Source organism: Erpetoichthys calabaricus, chromosome 1, assembly GCF_900747795.2.
Source record: "Erpetoichthys calabaricus chromosome 1, fErpCal1.3, whole genome shotgun sequence".
In the NCBI taxonomy this organism is placed as follows: domain Eukaryota; kingdom Metazoa; phylum Chordata; class Cladistia; order Polypteriformes; family Polypteridae; genus Erpetoichthys; species Erpetoichthys calabaricus.
In genome coordinates this window covers 336,477,327-336,499,387 of record NC_041394.2, presented here as the reverse complement: position 1 = coordinate 336,499,387, position 22,061 = coordinate 336,477,327, and the positions used below count along the sequence as shown (strand labels likewise).

At 40.1% G+C, this 22,061-nt stretch overlaps 3 protein-coding genes across 7 annotated transcripts in view; all 3 read left to right on the top strand.

Moving 5' to 3' along the window:
• The window catches only part of LOC114668165 (zinc finger protein 271-like), a 30,732-nt gene extending 27,105 nt beyond the window's left edge, over positions 1–3,627 (top strand). The window contains exon 4 of the mRNA XM_028823810.2: positions 1,973–3,627. Coding sequence (XP_028679643.1) covers positions 1,973–3,022 — 1,050 coding nt within the window. The 3' untranslated portion in view covers positions 3,023–3,627. The remainder of the gene's footprint in view (positions 1–1,972) is intronic.
• LOC114642262 (zona pellucida sperm-binding protein 3-like) overlaps positions 1–22,061 on the top strand; it is a 392,210-nt gene that overhangs the window by 42,230 nt on the left and 327,919 nt on the right. The gene's annotated exons all lie outside the window — the stretch shown is intronic.
• The window catches only part of LOC114667074 (oocyte zinc finger protein XlCOF6-like), a 111,148-nt gene continuing 108,085 nt past the window's right edge, over positions 18,999–22,061 (top strand). For both annotated transcript variants that reach the window (XM_051925112.1, XM_051925115.1), the window contains exon 1: positions 18,999–19,196. The gene's annotated coding sequence lies outside the window, so the exon portion shown is untranslated. The remainder of the gene's footprint in view (positions 19,197–22,061) is intronic.

Genomic DNA, 22,061 nt, shown 5'->3' with positions numbered 1-22,061 from the left:
GATGCATCTGCTCGGCCATGGAAACCCATTCCATGAAGCTCTCCCTCTTTATGCTGCACTTATTCTTGAGCTTTTGGAAGTCTGTAGCTATGGACTCTGCAGAAAGTTGGTGGCTTCTACACACCTCAGCATGCGCTGTCCCTGCTATGCGATTTTATGTGGCCAACCATTTTGTGGTGGAGTTGCTGCTGTTCCCAAATGCTTCCACTTTGTTATAATACCATTAACAGATGACTGTGGAAAATTTAGTAGTGAGGAAATTTCACAAATGATTTATTGCACAGGTGGCATCCTGTAACGGTACCACGCTTGTATTCACCGAGCTCCTGAGAGTGACCCATTCTTTGACCAATGTTTATAGGGGCAGTCTACATTCCTAGGTGCTCGAGTTTATACACCTGTGGCCATGGAAGGGATTGGAACACCTGAGTTCAATGATTTGGAGGGGGTCCCAATACTTTTGGCAATATAGTGTCTGTGCATATATAATACACACACACACACACACACACACACAAGGCGTTCCCTGTGGCTCCACCCACATAGAAGTGAATCAGGACAGTGAGGAGAGCCCAGCCTGACCCCAAAAATTCTGACATTACACTTCCCCCTCCCCTCGGCCTGCAGTCTCTGTCTTGGATTAGTGCGAATAAATCGCTCCTGCAAACGAACTATGATTCTTAGCACAATGAGAGAAGTTGCAAAATCAACCGGAATGTTCAAGCAAATTCTAGAAAAAAGCTTGATCTAAATCCGTTAAGTAGTTTTCTTGTGAAAAGCAGACAGACAAACGTTGGATTTTAGATAACATGTAATTGTACCTTGGAATTGACATCGAATTTTGAAGTTTTATCCTGCTTTGCCTTTATTTAACCTTATGTAGCATTTTGAGATTTACTACTAATGTAAAGTGCCCTATAAATAAAATGCATTATTATTATAAGTTAAAAGGACAAGAGGCCCAAGAGCTATTTAGAGCAGAGCTCTTGTAATCCCTGATCCCAACGCAGATTTCTGGTATCCAATCAAAAGGCAGAGCATCTTTGTGGCCTCTTGACTTTATAGACCTACCTCTGGCCCCAGAAGTGATTTGTAGGCAAAGTTTATAAGCAATCCTAGTGTGGTGTTGTAATTCTAATTCTCTGAGAAGATATAAAAGCAAAATTAGCAAATTGATGTTTCACATAAAGCCTCTCCATACTTTTATTGTTTAAACACAGTAAAGATGATGTGCTCACATACAAAGCACATATTTTGCCTTTCAGAATTTCCCACGTTTTCTTCTTCTTTTGCATTAATTAATTATCAATTAATTCCACCAGGGGGGTAAACGTTAATATTTAACATTATACATAGTTATTGTCTGTTTTTTTCACCTGTATTATTATCATTCTTTAATATTATTTATTGTATCAGTATGCTGCTGCTGAAGAATGTGAATTTCCCATTGGGATTAATAAAGTATCTATCTATCTATCTTAAAGAACTGTAGTCAGATCAGTGTGTTGAGCTGAATAAAAGTGGAGAAGGGAGAGTCCAGGTTTGGTTATGTTTGAATTTATTTCAACACCTTTTCCAAGTGTCTTACAATACTTCTTAATTTCACAATTTGTATTTCCCAGGTGTTCAGGGCAATGGTAGCTTGTCTGCATCTCAGACTTCTCTTCAGTCTGCATCACAGAAGACAACACAGATTCAAGGTATGAAGAAATCAACATCTAAATCCAAGAGTTTGAAGGCCACTTCTTTCCATAATTGTGCTCTGCCTGTGGTGGTACTTACAAGGATGGATATAATGAACAATAAACTACAGTTGCAAAATGAAAATTCAACATCCCTGACTGTCTTACAAGAGCAGAGGACAGGTTTTAATTGCAAACCTAAGCACAAAGATAAGCTGACTGTTACAAAACAAAAGTGGTATGATTGTTCTGAATGTGGAAAACAATTTTCTAGGAAATGGCATCTTCAGACTCACACAAGAACTCACACTGGGGAGAAGCCGTGCCAGTGTTCTGAATGTGGCAAACGATTCTCTCGCAGTAACAGTCTTCTAACTCACATACGAATTCACACTGGAGAGAAGCCATATTGCTGTTCTGAGTGTGGTAAACAATTCTCTGACAAGAGGCAATTTCAGAGACACACTAGAATTCACACTGGGGAGAAGCCATACTCCTGTTCAGAATGTGGGAAACGATTCTCAAGTAGTAGCAGTCTTCAGGCTCACAGAAGACGTCACACTGGAGAGAAACCTTACAGTTGCTCAGAATGTGGGAAGCAGTTCTCTTGCAGCAGCAGTCTGAAAACCCACACAAGAATTCACACTGGAGAGAAGCCTTATTTGTGTAAAGATTGTGGTAAACAATTCTCTGACAACAGGCCATTTCAGAGACACACAAGAATTCACACTGGAGAGAAACCATATAGCTGTTCGGAATGTGGCAAACGATTCGCTAATAGTACAAATCTTCAGACCCACAGAAGAATTCACACAGGAGAGAAGCCATATTGCTGTTCAGAATGTGGCAAACAATTTTCACAATTAAGCAATTTTCAGGATCACTCAAGAATTCACACAGGAGAGAAGCCATATCGTTGTTCTGAATGTGGCAAAGGATTCGCCACCTGTGGGCATCTCCAAAGCCACAAAAGAATTCACGCTCATGAGAAGCCTTATTCTTGTAATGAATGTGGCAAACGATTTTCTGATAGGAGCACTTTTAACAAACACATAAGAATTCACAGCGGAAAGAAGTCTTTTTTATGTGTTGCATGTGGCAAAGGATTTTTTACCAGAAGCCAACTTCAGACACATACACGAATTCACACTGGAGAGAAGCCATACTGCTGTTCTAAATGTGGTAAACGATTCTCCACCAGCAGCATTCTTCGTTGCCATATAAGAAGTCACACCGGGGAGAAGCCTCATTCCTGTTCGGAGTGTGGCAAAGGATTCTCTGACAAAAGAAGTCTTCAGAACCATGCAAGAGTTCATACTGGAGAGCAAGAAGACAAATGATTAATTACTGGACATCTATATGGAAGAGTTTTCAGGACCTTATTTAATTAAAGGTTAATGTATTTTACTGAAGTGCAGAATGACAAGTAAACTGAATTATGAAATGAGCTCAGACGTTAATGAGAAATGGAATCACAAGAAGTACGTGTCAGTCATGATATAGCACGGAAACACTGTAGTTTTGCCACAATACTGGCTGGATCATGATCTTAAATATAAAAGTAATGAGATGAATATTCTAATGAGAATCTTTTTCACAGTGCAATCCTGGCTTAGTTCTTGTTTTTCAACCAGGACAAGTTGACCCCTGCTTAACCCTGAAGTGGTAAGTGGGCAAAAAGACAGAATGATTGCTAGATGCTCTTTACTTCCACAGTCTTTATTCCTGGCACCGCACCCACCATGGTCAGGGTACCCATCTTGCCATCAAGAAGTCCCCAGTCATTGGTGGATGATCTAAACTTGTACAGCTCCTGTGTTAGACAACTAGAAGAACTTCATGTTTTGAAATAATTGTCTGATGTCATCTGAATAGCATTTAAGCTTCATAAAAGTCCTAATCAGTGGCCAGTGAATTTGTCGTCTGAACTTTCTACCAAAAAAACAAAACTGAATATTTAAGAGTAAACCGACATAAGGATGAATAAACTCAGCCCATCATGTAAACTGGGGCACAATGTAATTAAGTAAAAGCATCTTAACTTTGTCAAAGTGTCCAGTTTTTGTAGTCTGAAAAAAATTCTAGAAGGTAACTTTAACTATGGCATTCAAAACCTCAGATGTAAAGAATACGTAAAACACTTTAAAAATTCATGAAGTATAGCAGTAGTTACCTGCTGGCAGTACTGGACATAAGTTTGTCAAAGAAAATGAAGACCAAAGAAAAAATGCAAAGCTTGAAACACACCTGGTGAAATTGATGTTACAGTGGATTGTTTCCTTAATTTGAAGATATTTGTTATGGCGCAATCGGGTTTAAATCTTCCTTCAATTTTAAATGAATTTTTTTTTTTTTTTTAATTTATTTTTCCATAAAGTATGTGTGTTCACTTCCTTAACTCATTGTGCTGTTCTTATTTAAATTGTACTGTCTTCTATGATGACATAGCTATCATGATATTGGCTTTTTAATTTTAAACACAATCCGCTCTAAATTGCTAAGGCTGGTATTGTGTAATTGACATTTTATACGACAGACTGCTGTTCCACCAAGATGAAGGACAGTGGTGTGCTGCTGTCATCCAACTTATGTTTAGCTCCAAGACGTACATCATAGGTCCGAGTAGATCATTTCAAAGTTATTTCTTCATAGTCATTGTCTACGTTCATTTTATACATGAAATGATGTTACAAAGTGAAGTAGGTTTTATAGCTATAAAAAGGTGTCACTTTGCTTGGCTTTTCTCTAGCTATAAAAAAAAATATAATTAGCCTGCCCTGGTTCTTTAAAATAGAGCTTAATATGGCTGGGCTTCAAACATGAAAACACAAAGCCCCACAACTTACCACATTCATTTACTTTCAAGCAGCAAAGGTTTCAGTTTAAGAGAAAGTTCCTTACACATTTCTGAGACCTGCTTGTGGCAACAAAACAAAATTGGAAGCAATACATTTTATCAGAGTCTTGGTACTAGGTTTCTTGAGGTAAATATAGGTTTCCAGCTCTCTGATCTGTTTAAAATGAGTTCTGACATTTTCCACCAATCGACAGTCTTCCTACGCCTCTTCATTGCTTCCAGTGGTGTATTTTTCTCCTGTTTGCTCAATTCTGTTTCATCAACAGTTACCTCCTGCCATGACTCGGCACACCATCACTTGTTCCAAGTGCCTGATACAGCAGCAGAGCAGACAACATCTGATCTGAGTACACATCAGCCACCAAACCATGATGACTGCCCATGACTCAAAACATCAGCCAGCAGCTCATATTATATTTTTTTTTTCTCTTTTCTTTTTCCATGCATACTCAATTTTTATATGCAACACTGGCACACATACTGATTTCACATACAGACAAAATGGTTTAATGGCAGATGCTCATTCAAATTATCCACGCATCTATTTTCTTAACCTGCTTAGCAGTGGCAGCTGGAGCCATTCCAGTAATCACTGGGCAAGAATTACACCAGGGCAGGGTACCAGTCCATCACACAAGGTCCAATTAACAATGCCAGTTTACCTGTTTAAGTGTAGGAGGAAACCCAGAAAGAAAACCACAGGGAGAACATATAAACTACACACAGAGGGAGGACTTGGGCACCACTAACACCCCACACTCTTCTCATACTTTTCCCCCTAAAACAGAACCCCATACAGAGTCAAGTTTCACTTTGCATTGATCCTTCTGGCTACATCTTTGGTGCAATCTCATATGTATGTCAGAACCCAACAAAGAAAACCATCTCTTTAGTGTCACATTTTTCATACGTTGTTGTTTCTGCCTTGACTGGGCCATTTTCCAGCATTGTGCTCTTCACCCCTGACTTGCTCCTTCCACTCTGTGCTACCATTTTTTTTCTCCATGTTCATACTTGTATGTACTAATTACACCAAGTTGTATGAAATGCATTGTAATGACATTCCCAATGATTTTATATATGGCTTTACTTAACTGTAATCGTGAACTGCACACACTTTGTGTGTATATATAATAGTAAATAACCAAATACATTACATACACACATTCTATATATTTTATTGTCACAGACATGCACTTAGGAAGCAGCCAACAAGCCCCGAGGTTGGTGATACTACAAGGGATAAAGGGTTGATTGAACGTACTAATGGCTCTCTCTCTCTTCATCAACAGAACAAAAGAAGATAAACCATAACTCACCATCCATATTTCCGGTCACTCAAAATGGCTTCCACTCAATAATTCCCAGCTCTGTACTCCAGCGATGACATCACTTCTGGTTCTCCTGAGGTGACGGCCCACCCTAATAATGCCACTTTCCGGTCCTCAATGATGACACCACTTCTGTCCACCTGCTTGGACGGAATATTTTTTATATTATATACATAAATCGGAGCCTTTAGAGTTTTGAAAAGCCAAGGTCACCTGCTTTTGTCAATACCAAGTTCACAATGCCAATCAATTGTCAGCTTTACTGTGTTGGGTCACATGCACATATTATTATTATATGTTGGAGAAATGAAAAAGACTGATAATGCAATGGAGTCAAACCACAACAAAGTATACCAGCTATCAGATTTTTAGAGTGCATGCTGAAGTTTTGTTGATGATATGGTAAGAAGGTAACAGCCAAGGACAGTGTTTTTTAATGTGCAATAGTAATTCATATGTTTCACAGTTTCTTCTCTGTAGACATTTACTCAGGCCTGTAATATTTCTACGATACGTGACTGAAATAACTGGAGTACTGACTGTCTTGTTTTTCACACCCTGTGCAAAATGAAGTGATGCCGAGACGATTTTTTAAATATGCAGGGGAACTTTATTTTACACAGGTCTTGCATCCAAGGCCTCCATGCTCTATATTAGACTCTTAACTAAAGGAGATCCCTTTTTCTGGTGCTTTCCTTATGACAGCGTTTCTCAACCTTTAAGTATTTGTGACCCAAGTTTTCATAACAGTTTTTATCGCGCCCCTCTAACGTTTTTTTGAAACCCTAATAAAATTTATTCCTATATTTCTTGCTGCCGATACAGCTCTTCAAGGTTTAACATTTCCCTACAAACAGTGAAATTACGCCACATATGGTAACATTCGTGCACCCTTTTTTGTTACTTCACACCCCCCTAGGGGGGCGCACCCCAGAGTTTGAAAACCACTGCCTTATGAAATAGGTGCCAAAAAAATGCCTGATAATAATACATTTCAAATGACATATCTTAAAACAAAACTGTGCATATACGTATTAATGTTTTGTTGACACATAAATATTACACTGTCTATCACTTTAGATTTGCCTGTGGTTGTCTTCATCACACATAGTGAAAAATATAGTAAATGTGTTATTCTTCAGCTATTATTATTTAGCTGTCTACACTACAGATGCAGCAATTCTCTCGTTGCCAGTGACATTCAATAATGTCAGTTATAACAGCAACAAGAAGAGTTTTTGAGGTGAAATGGAAATGCAAGAGGAAGCCATACTCCAGGAGCTAAAGGTTGCTGTGGAAGTTTAATAAATAAATAAATAAATAAAAGAGCAGAGAAGTGATGCACACAGTCGGGCTCCTTTCAATCAACATGGATACACGGATTTACAATACACGTGCAATCTCAAGACGTGGATCAATACTCAGTAGCACTCCTGGCTTGACAACTGGATGCATTTAGTAAGTATTAAGACTTTTGGTTTTGCATTGTAAAAATGCAACAAGAGGCTAGGTATTGTTTAGAAAAAACAAATCCTTCAGAACATAAATTCATGTGGCAAATTAATACAGACTGATTGTGAACAAATCACTTCAACCTGACAAAAACAGAATATACATATCCCTGTAAGCAAGTTGCATCGTTTCTTTCTTTTTTTTTTTTTTTTAAATCTGTTATTACATCCTGATTGTCATTTTCCTAATCCTTCTATATTGGTTATTGTTGTACACGATTATGATTTTATTACAAGGAACATTTTTATTTTCATGCTATTCGTTGCAGTGTGTCCTTTTTTTCATTTAGCTAGAGTGATGTGTCTTTGAAATCGTTACTCTTGAGGGGCAGCATGTTCATTAAAACAGAATTGATTCGACTTGGAACAAAACTAACAGAGGAACATTTGGCTTGTCGTATTTTTTTTTTTTTTTTTTTTTAAATGTACCTGTACATCCATTCTAACAATATCTGTGTACAAAGCCTTTGCCAACACCGAATGGAGATCCTGCAGTCCATCACAGGTCACAGCCACATACATTCTGTTACAAAGGGCCAGTATGGCGGCTCCAGGAGTCACAGGAGGAAAACGCATGCAGATTCAAAGAGAACGCACAAAGCACACCCAGATTCCGATGTCTGTGGTAATGTGCCTATCCAGGCATAAAACAAGGCAAAGGGGAAATTATCTTTTAAACATATTTAAAGTAAATAAAAGTTATTAAACGGAGAACTGGGAAAACAAAACAAAAGATGTCCAGCTCTTCGTTCAGCAAAATGCAAAGAGGCGCTTTGGCTTAGCGATGTACCGAAGCCTCCATGACTTCACACGGTGCCCGTTTCCAATGCTAAACGAAGAAAAAGTTGCGAAGCGCTAAGTTTACCGAGGAACATACAGAAAATGCTGAATGTTAACCTAAGCAGATGTTTCGCCACAGATGTATGAACTTACCGTCAGTAGTAGCTGCAGAGCGGTCAAGCGCGCCAGCAAGGCTGCCTGTAGTGTTGGACTGCTCGATACTGAAGTGTCGAGCTCTAGAAGCGCCGCTTCTATGCATTTTTTTAACGTCTCCGTCACGTGATCTTTGGGATACGCTTGCGCCTTGACGTCAATGGCATCTTCGCGGTCAGAAGCGCCATTGGTCAGTCGGTTCGCTGGGCTTCTGTGGCTCAAGAAGTAAAAGCAGTGGCCTCACTCCATCGCGCAAAGTTCCGACATGAGTTTGGATCTTACGGTTCCCTCAGGTGAGATTTGCGCAAAAATAAAGACATTTAATAAAGCGGTTATGTATATCTGTAAGTTAATAAATATTTTTAAAGCGACGTTATGCAGTACTAGGGTGTTGTAATGTAGTGAGAAGTCAAGCAAAATGACCCCTTTTATTGGCTAACTAAACAGATTACAATATGCCAGCTTTCGAGGCAACTCAGGCCCCTTCTTCAGGCAAGATGTAATACAGAGACTGGAGTTCCCTGTGTTTATATACACACTGGGACAAATAACAACATTGGAAAATCTTTACGTGAGACATCTTAAATGTACTGTGGTGGGCTGGTGCCCTGTGTTGGCTGGGATTGGCTCCAGCAGACCCCCGTGACCCTGTAGTTAGGATATAGCGGGTTGGATAATGGATGGATGGATGGATCTTAAATGTAAAAAAATTAATAGACCTCTCCAGGCAAAGATTCATTTGAGGAGAACGATGTATAGTCAAGATCTTTGGATGAGATAACTGTCCAACAAAGTCTTATGAAGGTTTTGATGAGTTTTTCCATACAATGTGGATCTGTAGTCGGGTTGTCAGTCCGAGAGATGTAAACAATCCTCATAGCTTGCTGTAAAGCTCTTATCTCTATTTAAACCATATTGTAACGTGTTAAATTTTAGCACGAGTTTAACTTCCCATTATTCTTTTCTCTCTTGCTATGTTCTGAATTTGCCCATAAGCACTGCGACTTTAAAGTCCTTTTCACAGTGTCCATGGCTGGGCTGCTACAGGGACATCCCTATTGCCATGCTTGATGTGGAACCTGTGGAAATTCATTCTCTGGCGGAGTGTTTGTCCAGTTTTATGAAAGACTAGTCATTAAGCCCGTTACAATAACGGGCGCTAGAATAGTAGTGCATAAACATTAGTAGGAACAGTCTATATTAAATGGCAAGGGACTTTGACCTCATTCTTTTTGTTGGTCGTATTTTTGTTTCTTTCAGCCTTTCTTTTGTTGATGTTTACTTGCTGAGCTGACCGTTCTTTGTGGGCTGCCGCCGTGGATTGTGTGTCTTTAATTTTCTGTGACAGTAATACTGTCTTGTACGTCCGCTGGCTTGTACGTCCGTAATATACCTTTAATTTTCTCTGGCGGTGATACAGGCGTGCGCGTCAGTAATATGCCTTTAATCTCCTCTGACAGTAATACTGGCTTGTATGTGGCTGTAATATGCGTCACTGTACTGTGTACCTTTAATTTTCTCTCGCAGTAATATTGGTTTGTATTTCCGTAAAACGCCTGTGACTTTCTCTGACAGTAATATCGCGCATCACACTGTGCCCCGCGCATGCGCACTTCACCAGAAGACACACACACAGGGATTTTATTAAAGAGGATATACACGGGACACCTCATTCCATCGTGTGAAGTCTTGTCTACGTAAATTGATGAGCATATTTGCCATGTTGTAACACTCCAGCTTCTGTTCAACTCCATGTTGATCATGTCAGAGAGGCTCAGAGACGCTTCACGTTAGACTTTACAAAGCTGACGTGGTCATCACTTTCAGTAGAGTATATGTGCAAGACACTCCTTGTTCAACATTTTTAGTATTCAGTGATTTGCAGATCTGTAGCTGATAGGTATTGTTGATTCCCAAAATGCAATGTGAGTAAAAGTGTGTGCTGAATAACTGATTACAACCGTCTTTAAAACAGAATCGGTGCAATCCACAGCGTCTCCTGAAATTTGTGGGAGCTTCTGTGCTAATGAGACAAACAAAAGTTGTAAGGAAACTTTGTGAATTCATCCTGATGTGTACATAAAGATCAATTACTAACAAAAAGGAGCAGCTTGGATAAGCACATCTGGAGCCAAAAGAGCACCTGACTTTATCAGCAACATCCATCCCTTGTGAACACATCTTGTCAAAGGCTGTAGAAGAAATCATCCAAACTTGTTGAGCCTCAGCGACCTCAGCATTTTGAACTAAGCTTCTACACTAGAATTAGTTGATCTGAATGTCACAGAATAAATGACTCAGTTAAAACAGTTCTTGTGTGTATCAGAGCCCGCTCCTTACAAGCGTATTTAAAGACATTGCTGATCTACTCATCAACGTTCTTTAAATAATTAATTGTTCATTAGTTTCTGGCATTTTCTCAGATTCATTCAAAACCGCTGTAATTAAGCCTTGATTGCTCACTTAAAGAAAATTATAGACAAGTCTCCAAGTTAACCTGTTTTCAGTAATATTCTAGAAAAAGTAGTTTTTCAGCAGTTAAGTGATTATTTGAATAACATTTTTTATTCTTGATAAGTATCAGTCAGGTTTTAGATGAAATAATAGTAATGAAACAGTTCTGTTGAATTTAGTAAATGATCTTTGAATTCATGCAAATAAAAAATCTTGTTCTGTTAGACTTGAGCACAGCATTCGATACCAAAGATCATGATATTCTTATAAACCACCTTAGCCAGTGGGTAGGGCTGTCGGGTACTGCCTTAGACTGGTTTAAGTCACATAAAACTGGAAGGAAATTCTTTGTCGGCTATGTGCATCAAAAATACATGATATTCAAAATGGTGTACCGCAGAGAAAAGCAGAGGGTTACGTTTTTATTTTTGGTCTACTCAGTTTTGAATAGGTCAGAACAAAGAAAACATTTGAGGACAGTAGTACTCTCAGAAAGAAGCTATGATTGATGACCTGAAGCCATGCCCCAAAATATGACTTATGAAATATCCATCCATCACACAGGGTCACGTGGGTATGCTGGAACCAATTCTAGCCAACACAGAGTGCAAGGCAGGAGGCAAACCCCGGGCAGGGCGCCAGCCCACCACAGGGCACACACACACACACCAAGCACAATTTAGGATCACCAATGCTCCTAACCTGCATGTCTTTGGACTGTGGGATGAAACCCATGCAGACACGGGGAGAACATGCAAACTCCACGCAGGGAGGACCCGGGAAGCGAACCTTACTGTGAGTCAGCAGCGCTACCCACTGCGCCAAGTCTTTTTGACATTTACCCAATTATGTGTCTAAAACATCAACACGTTAACAGACGTCTCCACCAAAGGTTCCAGTGGGCCAAGACTACAAGGAGGAACAATGAAAGTCCCATTTGGATAAAATATAAGAACCTCTTTTTTACTCTCATTACAGTGTAAGAAACGTCTGGCTATCCATGCCTTAATGTCCTCCCACCAATCTAATAACTATCCCTAACTATTATTGTTACAGTTTAGAGGCAAGTGAATTTGGGTATCGTCTACATAGCAGTGAAAAAAGAAAAGCTGCATTTCCTTAAAATGGACCCTAAGGGGAGAATATATAAAGAAAAGAGGAGAGGGCCCAAAGCTGTACCCTGGGGAATGCCACAAACAAACAGCGCCGAAGATGACGTAACAACAACAACATTTACTTCTATAGCACATTTTCATACTAAAAGCTGTAGCTCAAAGTGCTTTACAAGATGAAGAAAGAAAGAAGAAAAAATATAAAAATAAGATTAGGCAATACTAAAGTACTGCGGTGGGTTGGCACCCTGTCTGGGATTGGTTCCTGCCATGTGCCCTGTGTTGGCTGGGATTGGCTCCAGCAGACCCCTGTGACCCTGTGTTCGGATTCAGCGGGTTGGAAAATGGATGGATGGGATACTAAAGTAACAAAGAATACAATAAGGTCCGATGGCCATGGAGGACAGAAAAAACAAAAAAAAAAAACTCCAGGGGGCTGGAGAAAAAAACAAAATCTGCAGGGGATCTGAGGCCACGAGACCACCCAGCCCCCACTAGGCCTTCTACCTAACATAAATGACCTCAATCAGTCCTCATGGTTTTCACATGGAAGAACTTGACGATGACGGTCGTGTAGACCTCTGGCTTTTAATCCGTCAGTGTAGGGACATCACGGTGCTTTGATCAGGTGGTGGAGGTGCAGATCGCTACACCACAGAAAACCGGAAAGAGAACAGAAGAGAAAGTAGGGGTTACTGTTTACTGTTTCTTGTTGGTAGAAATTGGTAGAAATGTATTCAAGTTAGTTTATTGAAATGGAAACTCTAATTTTTAGGTTTGATGGCAATACAAAGTTGTGATTTGTAGCAATAAATCAACTTTGTATAAATTACAGTTGAGTCACCTGTATGACATAATTGAATACCAGTACTGGTGCTATAAAACAGAGACCCCCGTTCAGAGTCTTGAACGTTTTTGTGAGCTGGGGGGCTGATCGCACCCCTAGAGAATACAGACACTCCTGAGAAAAACCCCTGAAAAATGTTGACAGACTACCTTCACATTGCTCCTTACCTTTCTGGCGGCTCTGTCGCGTGATAAGCCTCTCGCGCGGTACTCCGTTTACTTAAAAAGCCTGTACAGGCTCCTGTCAGATTTGTAAATTGATTGTTTTGCTTTTCCCTCTCTCTCTCTCAGACTTTTCCTGCTCCTGACGCATACTCCTTTGAAGCAGAAGATACCTTTGCATACTTTTAATTGAGAGATGGAACTGTCATCTCTGTCCTGTCAAGGAGCACATTTAAAACATTTAAAAAGAGACAAATGATTGTTTGCAGTGTTTGAATAAAGTTCCTGTCTCTTCAACCCCCTCTGTTTCTGTGCAATTCTGTGACTCAAGCGTGACAGTTTATACTCAGTGTTCAGTGTTTGCTTTTCCATACCAATGTTGAAATCATCTGCTTTCTGATGATGCAGGTTGGCTCCATGTTCCTGTCTGCCTTTGGGAGCCTCTTGAACCTGCCACCACCCTCAGTAACGTAACCAAGGATGAGCCGGGCAGATGAGGACACACACACATACAGTGAGGGCTAGGAGCAAAAGTGAACAGTGCTTTTATAAAAGATCCAAGACAAACAAGTGGTCAAATAAATAGTGCACTGCTCCTTCCATAAATATAAAATAAGCCATAAATCCATGTGGAGGTTAAAAAAGCCATTATATAAATATCTATAAAAATGAGGTTAAAATATTGCAGGAAGCTGTCCTTTAAAATTCATAAGGCCTGGTGCATCCCTTTAAAGCTGTCATCCTATTCGGGTTCCGCACCACAGAGAGATGTCAGCCAATCCCATGGCGTTCCACTTTCGCTGTTTTGTAGTCAATGTAGAAATGACAAAAGTAAGTTTGGAAAAATTTTATTAGACTGTAGTAGACAGATAGACAGAACTTTATTTGTCTCCAGGGGGAAATTTGATCTTTTTACAGAAGCTCTTTAAGTAAATAAATACATAAAGAGATAAATAAATAAACACACACCAGAATGGCTATAAAGCAAGAAAATTAAAAAAGAAAGAAAAGGTTTGACTTGACTGTTCCATTCCCAGTGAGGTGCTATACAGACATATTGCTGTTAGGACCTAGGAGCCCCCACAGAGTTTCTTGACTCACTTTTGTTGAAATATTTGTTGTCTGAAAGTCCTCGGTGTTTGTGTGTCACAGCAAGAATGTGCAGCATTGTTCATAATGGCACTCAGTTTTGTTTTAATTCTATCATCTGCTATGACCTCCAGGGTGTCCACAGTGCATCCTATAACTGAGTTTGCCCTTTTAATTAGCTTGTTGATTTGGTGGGTCTCTCCTGAAGTGATGTTACCAGCCCAGCACACCACACTGGCCATCACAGAGTTTGAAAGATGTGAAGGACGTCACTTCTCACCTAAGGAAAAAGAGCCTGTTCTGCCCTTTCTTATGTAGATCCTCCATGTTCTGAGACCAGTCCAACCTGTCATTAATGTGGACCCCACCCAAGTATTTGTAGGAGTGGACCACCACGTCATCCACCCCTTGAATAGTGACCGGACATAGAGTCTCACTGGTGTGTTCAAAGTCAATAAGCAGTTCCTTGCTTTTGCTGATGTTAACATGCAGACAATTCACTTCCCCTGACTCCTCTCCTCTGTTTCATCCCCCTTATCAATACACCCATAGGTGCAGAAACATCTGAGAATTTCTGCAAGAGACAATTACAAAGAGAAAATTATCATTTTTGTTTTTTTTTACTTTTTAACAATATTTTCATCACTATTTCTATATTTATTTACAAGGTGTTCTGTTTGTTTATTTATTTATGTATTTATTTATTCAAATTAGTGGATCTGATGCTGAAGAAGTCTCTCATCATTCTATGATGTCTGACCAGGTGTCTGCTCTGCCTGTTTTGAACTGTCATTATTACGATATAATGAACAGAGAAAACTACACAGAGAAAGATAGATAGATAGATAGATAGATAGATAGATAGATAGATAGATAGATAGATAGATAGATAGATAGATAGATAGATAGATAGATAGATAGATAGATACTTTATTAACCCCAGGGGGAAATTCACATACTCCAGCAGCAAAAAATATTAAATTAAAGAGTAATAAAAAATGCAGGTAAAAAACAGACAATAACTTGAATAATGTTCAACGTTTACCCCCTCTGGTGGAATTGAAGAGTCACATAGTTTGGGGGAGGAATGATCTTCTCAGTCTGTCAGTGGAGCAGGACAGTGACAGCAGTCTGTCGCTGAAACTGCTCCTCTGTCTGGAGATGATACTGTTTAATGGATGTAGTGGATTCTCCATAATTGATAGGAGCCTGCTGAGCGCCCTTCGCTCTGCCACAGATGTTAAACTGTCCAGCTCTATGCCAACAATAGAGCCTGCCTTCCTCACCAGTTTGTCCAGGCGTGAGGCATCCTTCTTCTTAATGCTGCCTCCCCAGCACACCACTGCGTAGAAGAGGGCACTCGCCACAACCATCTGATAGAACATCTGCAGCATCTTACTGCAGATGTTGAAGGATGCCAGTCTTCTAAGGAAGTACAGGCGGCTCTGTCCTTTCTTGCACAGAGAATCAGTATTGGCAGTCCAGTCCAATTTATCGTCCAGCTGCACTCCCAGGTATTTATAGGTCTGCACCCTCTGCACACAGTCAGGGCAAAGCAATGGGAAAACAACTAAAGAGAGTTGTGTATTTCAAACTATAGCAAGCATAGAAATATGCCTAAATGCCATTTAAATGTAATACTGTTGTGCTTTTCTGAATTAAGAATTAGAGAAGAGGAAAAAAGACCAGGGCCCAGTTGTTCAAACTATTTAATCAGGATAAAAATGATCTGGATTTTGAAATCCCTTGTTTTGCTATCCGGGATCTGGTAATTCATTTTACTTTCATGCTGGTTTTTCAAAGCAACACTAGATTGGATCACTGTTATCCAGATACAGAATATTCAGGATTACCAAATCTAGTTTACTAGTGCTTTATATGGAACCCACAGTGCAGCCTACTGGCTATGTAAAGAACAACAGGTGGACCAAAAATACCAGTAGCCAAATAGCCATCATGTGTGTTACTTGGAAGAAACAGAAAACACCACAATAAACAAATATTTTTCCATTTCATTTATAAACAGCTAGATTCCATTTCAATCTCACAAGAATAAATGAATGAATTACTGAAAGAATAAAATATTTCCCCACATATGCACTGTGGTTATTTTTATATAATTGTAAAACAAAAAAGTCCAATAGTCAACAAAATAAGGAACATTTACAGTTCCTCATTGGTACAGAGACCAGCTCTTTCAATTTCTGCTTTTAGGAGTTGGATTTCCATTCTGACTTTAGTTTGTTGTAGTTGGGTAAGGAGGAGTTGTTCCTTTGCCAGAAGAATCTGCACTTCTGCTCTTTCAGTTTCTCTTGTAAGAAGCACCTCATATGCATCACCATCCAGGTTTGGAGAATGCTTACGCTTTCTTTTTAAAGGTTCTGTGACAACAGCTGGCTCTATCTGGGAGAATCCACCTTCTTCCTCAACCATTTGACTGAGATTGAGGACAAATATTTCCTCTTCATTAGGAGGACCAGGCCCACCCTCCTCTGTAACTGTGGGCTCACCATCGACTTCAACACCATCAATTCCATGCAGAGCTTCTGATTTGACACCACCAATAATGTCAAGGACAATGTCCGTATACTCACCCCTCTTGTTACCCATTGTGGGGTTTTTGGCCTCAGCAAGGTCCTTTGTTGCCTTGGCTTTAAGGTTCTTCCATCTTAATATGACTTGTTTTGTGGTCCTTTTCTGACCAGCCCATATAGAATTTACATTCTTGGTGATGTCCTCCCAAATGTTCTGTTTGCATTTCTTGGTCACTTCTCTCCCCTTTAATGAACTGAAGTGTCCTACTATGGAGGAATAATGACACCTAACACCCTCCAACAGTGCATGGTTTTCTGCCAATGTGAAATTAGGCCCTTTTGAGTCCTTGGGTCCATCTCTTTTGTGTAGCTAACACTGATTTTATAGGCCCTGTGTTTGATTGGGTTAATTCAACACAAGACAAACCAGTCAGCTCGTTGTTGCTTAATTGGTATGTGACCAAATAAAATCACCAATTTCTTACACACCTCGGTCATAGGTTTACAGAGGCAATGGCATGGCAGGTGTTGTTCATCGTTACCACAGGTTGGGAAGGAGAAAATACCGTGAAAGAATGTATGCTGAGCATGCCAAACCACTTGCACAATACACTACAGAGGAACTGTATGCCCATTTTCGTTTTGGGAGGGATGATATCAAGTACATTACAGACCTTGACAGGCCAAAGTTACAGCACAAAACCAAAAGGAGTCATGCTCTGTCTGTGGAGGAACAGTGCCTAATTGCACCGCGCTTTTATGCCTCTGGGACTTTCTACCAGGTTGTTGGTGACAATATGGCAGTGGACAAATCAACTGTTAGTAATGTGGTGAAAGCTGTCTCAGTTGAATTGGCCAGTCTGGTCAATGAATTTGTTTCATTTCCCAAGGATGACCAGATGGCGCAAACTAAGCGAAGTTTCTTTCTTTTGGGGAACATGCCTAATACTATTGGTGTTATTGATTGTACTCATGTGCACATTCAAGCGCCTCATGAAAGGGAGTGGCAGTATGTGAACCGAAAAGGGAGGCACAGAATCAATGTCCGACTTGTGGCCAACGCTGACCTCATCATCACAAACTGTGTTGTCAAGTGGCCAGGGTCTGTCCATGATGCATGTATCCTGAGGGAGAGCGCACTATACAGAAAGCTCCAGTCCAACCGACCAGATGGCATAATATTGGGAGACAGTGCTTATCCACTCCTACCATGATGACCTCTTTTCCAGTTGCAAACACACCTGAGCAGGCAGGCTTCAACCCTGCACATTGCAAAACAAGATGTGCAATTGAGCGCTTAAATGGAGTCCTGAAGAGGCGCTTTGCATGCCTTAACTACTTGCGGGTGGAACCCAAGGTGACATGCTAGCCTGTATTGTCTTGCATAACATTGCCACCAGGTGTAATGTTCATCTTGATGACAAATATGATGGACCTGAGCCTGATGAAGTGCAACCACAGCAACCTCCAATGTTCGCTCCAAATGAGGGCCAGACTGGACGTGTGATCAGGGATGCAATTGTAAGACATTACTTCTGACTGATGACTTGAGTAATAGTAATTGTCATTTTCATTAAAATACAATGGACAGTAGAGCTTTTTTGAGCTTTGAGATTTTGTTTGAGTACTGATATTTCACAGGGATTTTTTTCCTTTGATTATACCAAAAGGCTTCATGTCTTATTCCCTACTTTATTTACATTGTCACTGTCCTAGTTCAACAATTGTACAAAATATAAATAGATGTATACATCACCTGCAAACATAACTTTTTTGATCAATTTTCAAGTTTTATTTTATTGTGTGCCAGAAATCCACACTGAATCCACCTCTGTGTTGGGATCAGGATTATCCTGATTTTTGGGATCAAATGTGTCCAAATTCATACACAACCTTTTGAACAACACAAAAGACTGTTTGATCCTGATTAAAACTGAGATTGGATTAGGTGATCTGATCTGATTCCAGAATCCCTCTTTTCCCTTTGAACAACCCATTTCCATCCATCCATCCATTTTCCAACCCGTTGAATCCGAACACAGAGTCACAGGGGTCCGCTGGAGCCAATCCCAGCCAACACAGGGCACAAGGCAGGAACCAATCCTGGGCAGGGTGCCAACCCACCGCAGGACACACACAAACACACCCACACACCAAGCACACACTAGGGCCAATTTAGAATCGCCAATCCACCTAACCTGCATGTCTTTGGACTGTGGGAGGAAACCGGAGCGCCCGGAGGAAACCCACGCAGACACGGGGAGAACATGCAAACTCCACGCAGGGAGGACCCGGGAAGTGAACCCAGGTCCCCAGGTCTCCCAACTGCGAGGCAGCAGCGCTACCCACTGCGCCGCCCAACAACCCATTTTCAAGATTCAATCCAATCTGTTATCCCAAATCCCATTGGATTACTTTGGAACAACTGGGCCCAGCTGGTTAAATGTGATCAGTTATTATCACCGAGCAAAAACCTGCAGCCACCATGATTTCCACAGGGCCGAGTTTGGGAACCACTGCAGACAGAGCGCATAAAGCTCGATCAGTACAGCAAGCGTTTATGACTTTTATTTTGACACGTTTTGTTTTCCCGGAAGGATCGCTTTTCGGTTGCCCATGTTGCTTGTGTCGCGCTCTCCATTCCGTCTGGTTCAGTTGGATTAAGCGTTTCCCGGAGAACAGAAGGTACGTACTAGCGAGGTGGATAATAAAGAGAAATTACCTCATAAGGGGTGCAGAGGGTCAGCGGCCCCCGATCGTGATTTGTAGCTGTTCGAGCTCAGCGGAGTGCCCAGGTCTGCTCACGTGTCCTCGGCTAACTGCCGTTAAGGAATTTGTATTCGTCCGTCCCTGATGCTGGAGCGTTGGCTTTGGGGCAGTAGCGGCCGTTTAAAAACACCGAGGGTACTTTGATTTTCGTATATATATATTCATGTTTTCACTCCGTAGTGTTCCGCTCAAGACGGATTCAGCGTTTATGGAGGGTGCAGCGCAGTTTATGCGCCCTTTTTACTTTAAACTGGAGCTTAACGGTGGGACTGGAGACTTGAGCCTTCTTTGAGACTTGTAGCTGTCCCATGTGTGTTCAGGAGCGACCATGCCCGCGGCTCACTTCACTTCATTGTCGAGTCCCGTTTGAATGAGAATCACGTAGTCGGCTGTTGTAGCGCTTGTATTTTATTTTCCTCGTTCATTAGATTTTGAGGTTCTCTTTATTTATTGAATACAATTAAATGACTTCCACACTGTTTTTCTATTGTTCCAGCACTCGGGAAGCTTCTTAATGCCAGAAATAGAATTCTTTTGACTGCATGTTGACCCATTCTTGTTCAGCATCAGTAACCTCCTCATTTGACTTGAATTTCTTCCCTCCTAAATTCTTTAAGTGGACCGAAGAGATGATAGTCAGCCTGTCTCTGAATGACTTGCGCACTCACATACTCTAGACTCAGAGAGAGACACTCATCCCCAAACTGATTTTTAAGTCTCTAATAAACCTGAGATGAAATGACTCCTTCATTTGTCAAAAAATGTATAATAATTTGCTGTGCAACACTCCTGTGTACCTTCTGCTCTGACGTGTTGATTACAACTGACAGGAAGGGTAGAAGAGCTGCTAGCACTACTAAGGATAAGATAGGACTCATTGGACAGACACACACATGCCTTATCGGCCTTGCACTCTTTATAAGAACAGAGCATGAGAATTCCTGTTTATAATTGAACACCCCTCATATATGCATTCATATGAATAAAGTTTGTTTTTCTTTTTGATTGAACACTTTTAATGATCCATTTGTGAAAGGCACCAATCCAAAGTAAGCATTACACTTAAGTAAATTGCCTTTTCTAGTGAATTACACATTATTTGTTATCATAAATTTGTGCGTGGTGCCTTTACCATGCTGAGTGCTTCACAGATATTCAGCAGGGTATCATGGGAGCAAAATGACAATAATAATAAATAAACCAATGTTTATATGTATCAAAAAAAGACAAAATATGACTCAGGGAGATTATTTCAGTATCAAAAGAATGGTCAAGGATGAGGTGAAGAGCATTAGGAATGGTAAAGTTGAGCTAGAATATGCAGAGAGTGAAACGGCAAATGCTTAGAATTTGCATTCATAATTAATTGCAGAATTACGGTATTTGAGTGCCTCTTTCTCTTGCCTGATTTTGCTCAAAAACTAATCAGCACCTCGTCATCTCATAACAGGTTTAGGTTTTGAGTTTGGTATTATTCCGTTCGTCCGTTTTTGTCCAACACACACCCGCCATTGAGATATCAATGTTTTCGGTGTCAAAGGACCATAAAACATCGAGATCTGCCAGAAAGCAGAGATCAAAATTTTTGACGAATCAGTTCTCCCCTGTAGACGACAGGTTATGGTGGGGGATTACGGTATTTGAGAGTTCCTCTAGAGTGCTTCTTTCTCTTGCATGATTTGTCTCAAAAACTCTATTATTAATCTATTATAACTTTTATTAATTTAAATAATATACTATGTATTCTATAACTCTATTATTACTCTATAACAATTCTATTAAAAAAGTTTACCGTCGTGTCTGTGTTATTCAGCCTTGACCACGCCTCTCCACACCGCTCACCCAATCGTTACTCTTACTGTGCGCATCCGCTGTCCGCATCACCACGTGACACTAAGTGCTAACTCGCACTTCAGTGCAGTTGGTTATAATGACATGGCAGAAAAGCAAACATTCTGTTCGAGAAGGTGGAATTTTAGATCATGATAGAAAAACAGCGGTAAGAACTGATAATGTCAAAAAAAAGAAAATGAACAAAAAAAGCTGCATGTAATAAAAATCAAGAACAAAGAGAATCATCCAACAAACAAGAAAGAGAAAAACATCCCGAACAACATGAGAACAGAAATGCAAAGAAGCAACTTTTAGAGAATGTGAATTAGAGGATAAAGTAATTTTTAATATTGTTTTTGACAAGACGTTAATATAATTTTAGTATTACTTTTTATTATGTTTTACTTTTTTACTTTCACATTTTTACTTTTACCTTTTACTATGTTTTATTATTCATTTTTATTTAAAATAGACCATCGTAGTGAAATGCTCAAGTAACTGATTTTCTATCTATAATCACTAAGGACCCCCTCATACTGTTCTGTATACCACCTCTTTAAATACAATCACTTTCTCTAGAAGAGGGGCACCCCGACACCCTTCAAGCAGCTCAACCAAGCGAAGAGCCCCATAATTTGTGTGTGTGTATATGTATAATATATATATATATATATATATATATACACACACCTACCAGGTAACGTATGTGGTTGGTCTGCAAGTCGGCAAAAGTGACGCTGAAGTCCGAGGTCCAATCCCCACAAGGGGTGCAGTGGAGTGTGTACGCCTGATGAGCCCAAATAAACACGTAAACTATATAACATATTTGTGTGTATATATATATATATATATATATATATATATATATATATATATAATATAGTATAATATTTAGGCCCCTGAGTTGCCTCGAAAGCTTGCATATTGTAATCTTTTTAGTTAGCCAAT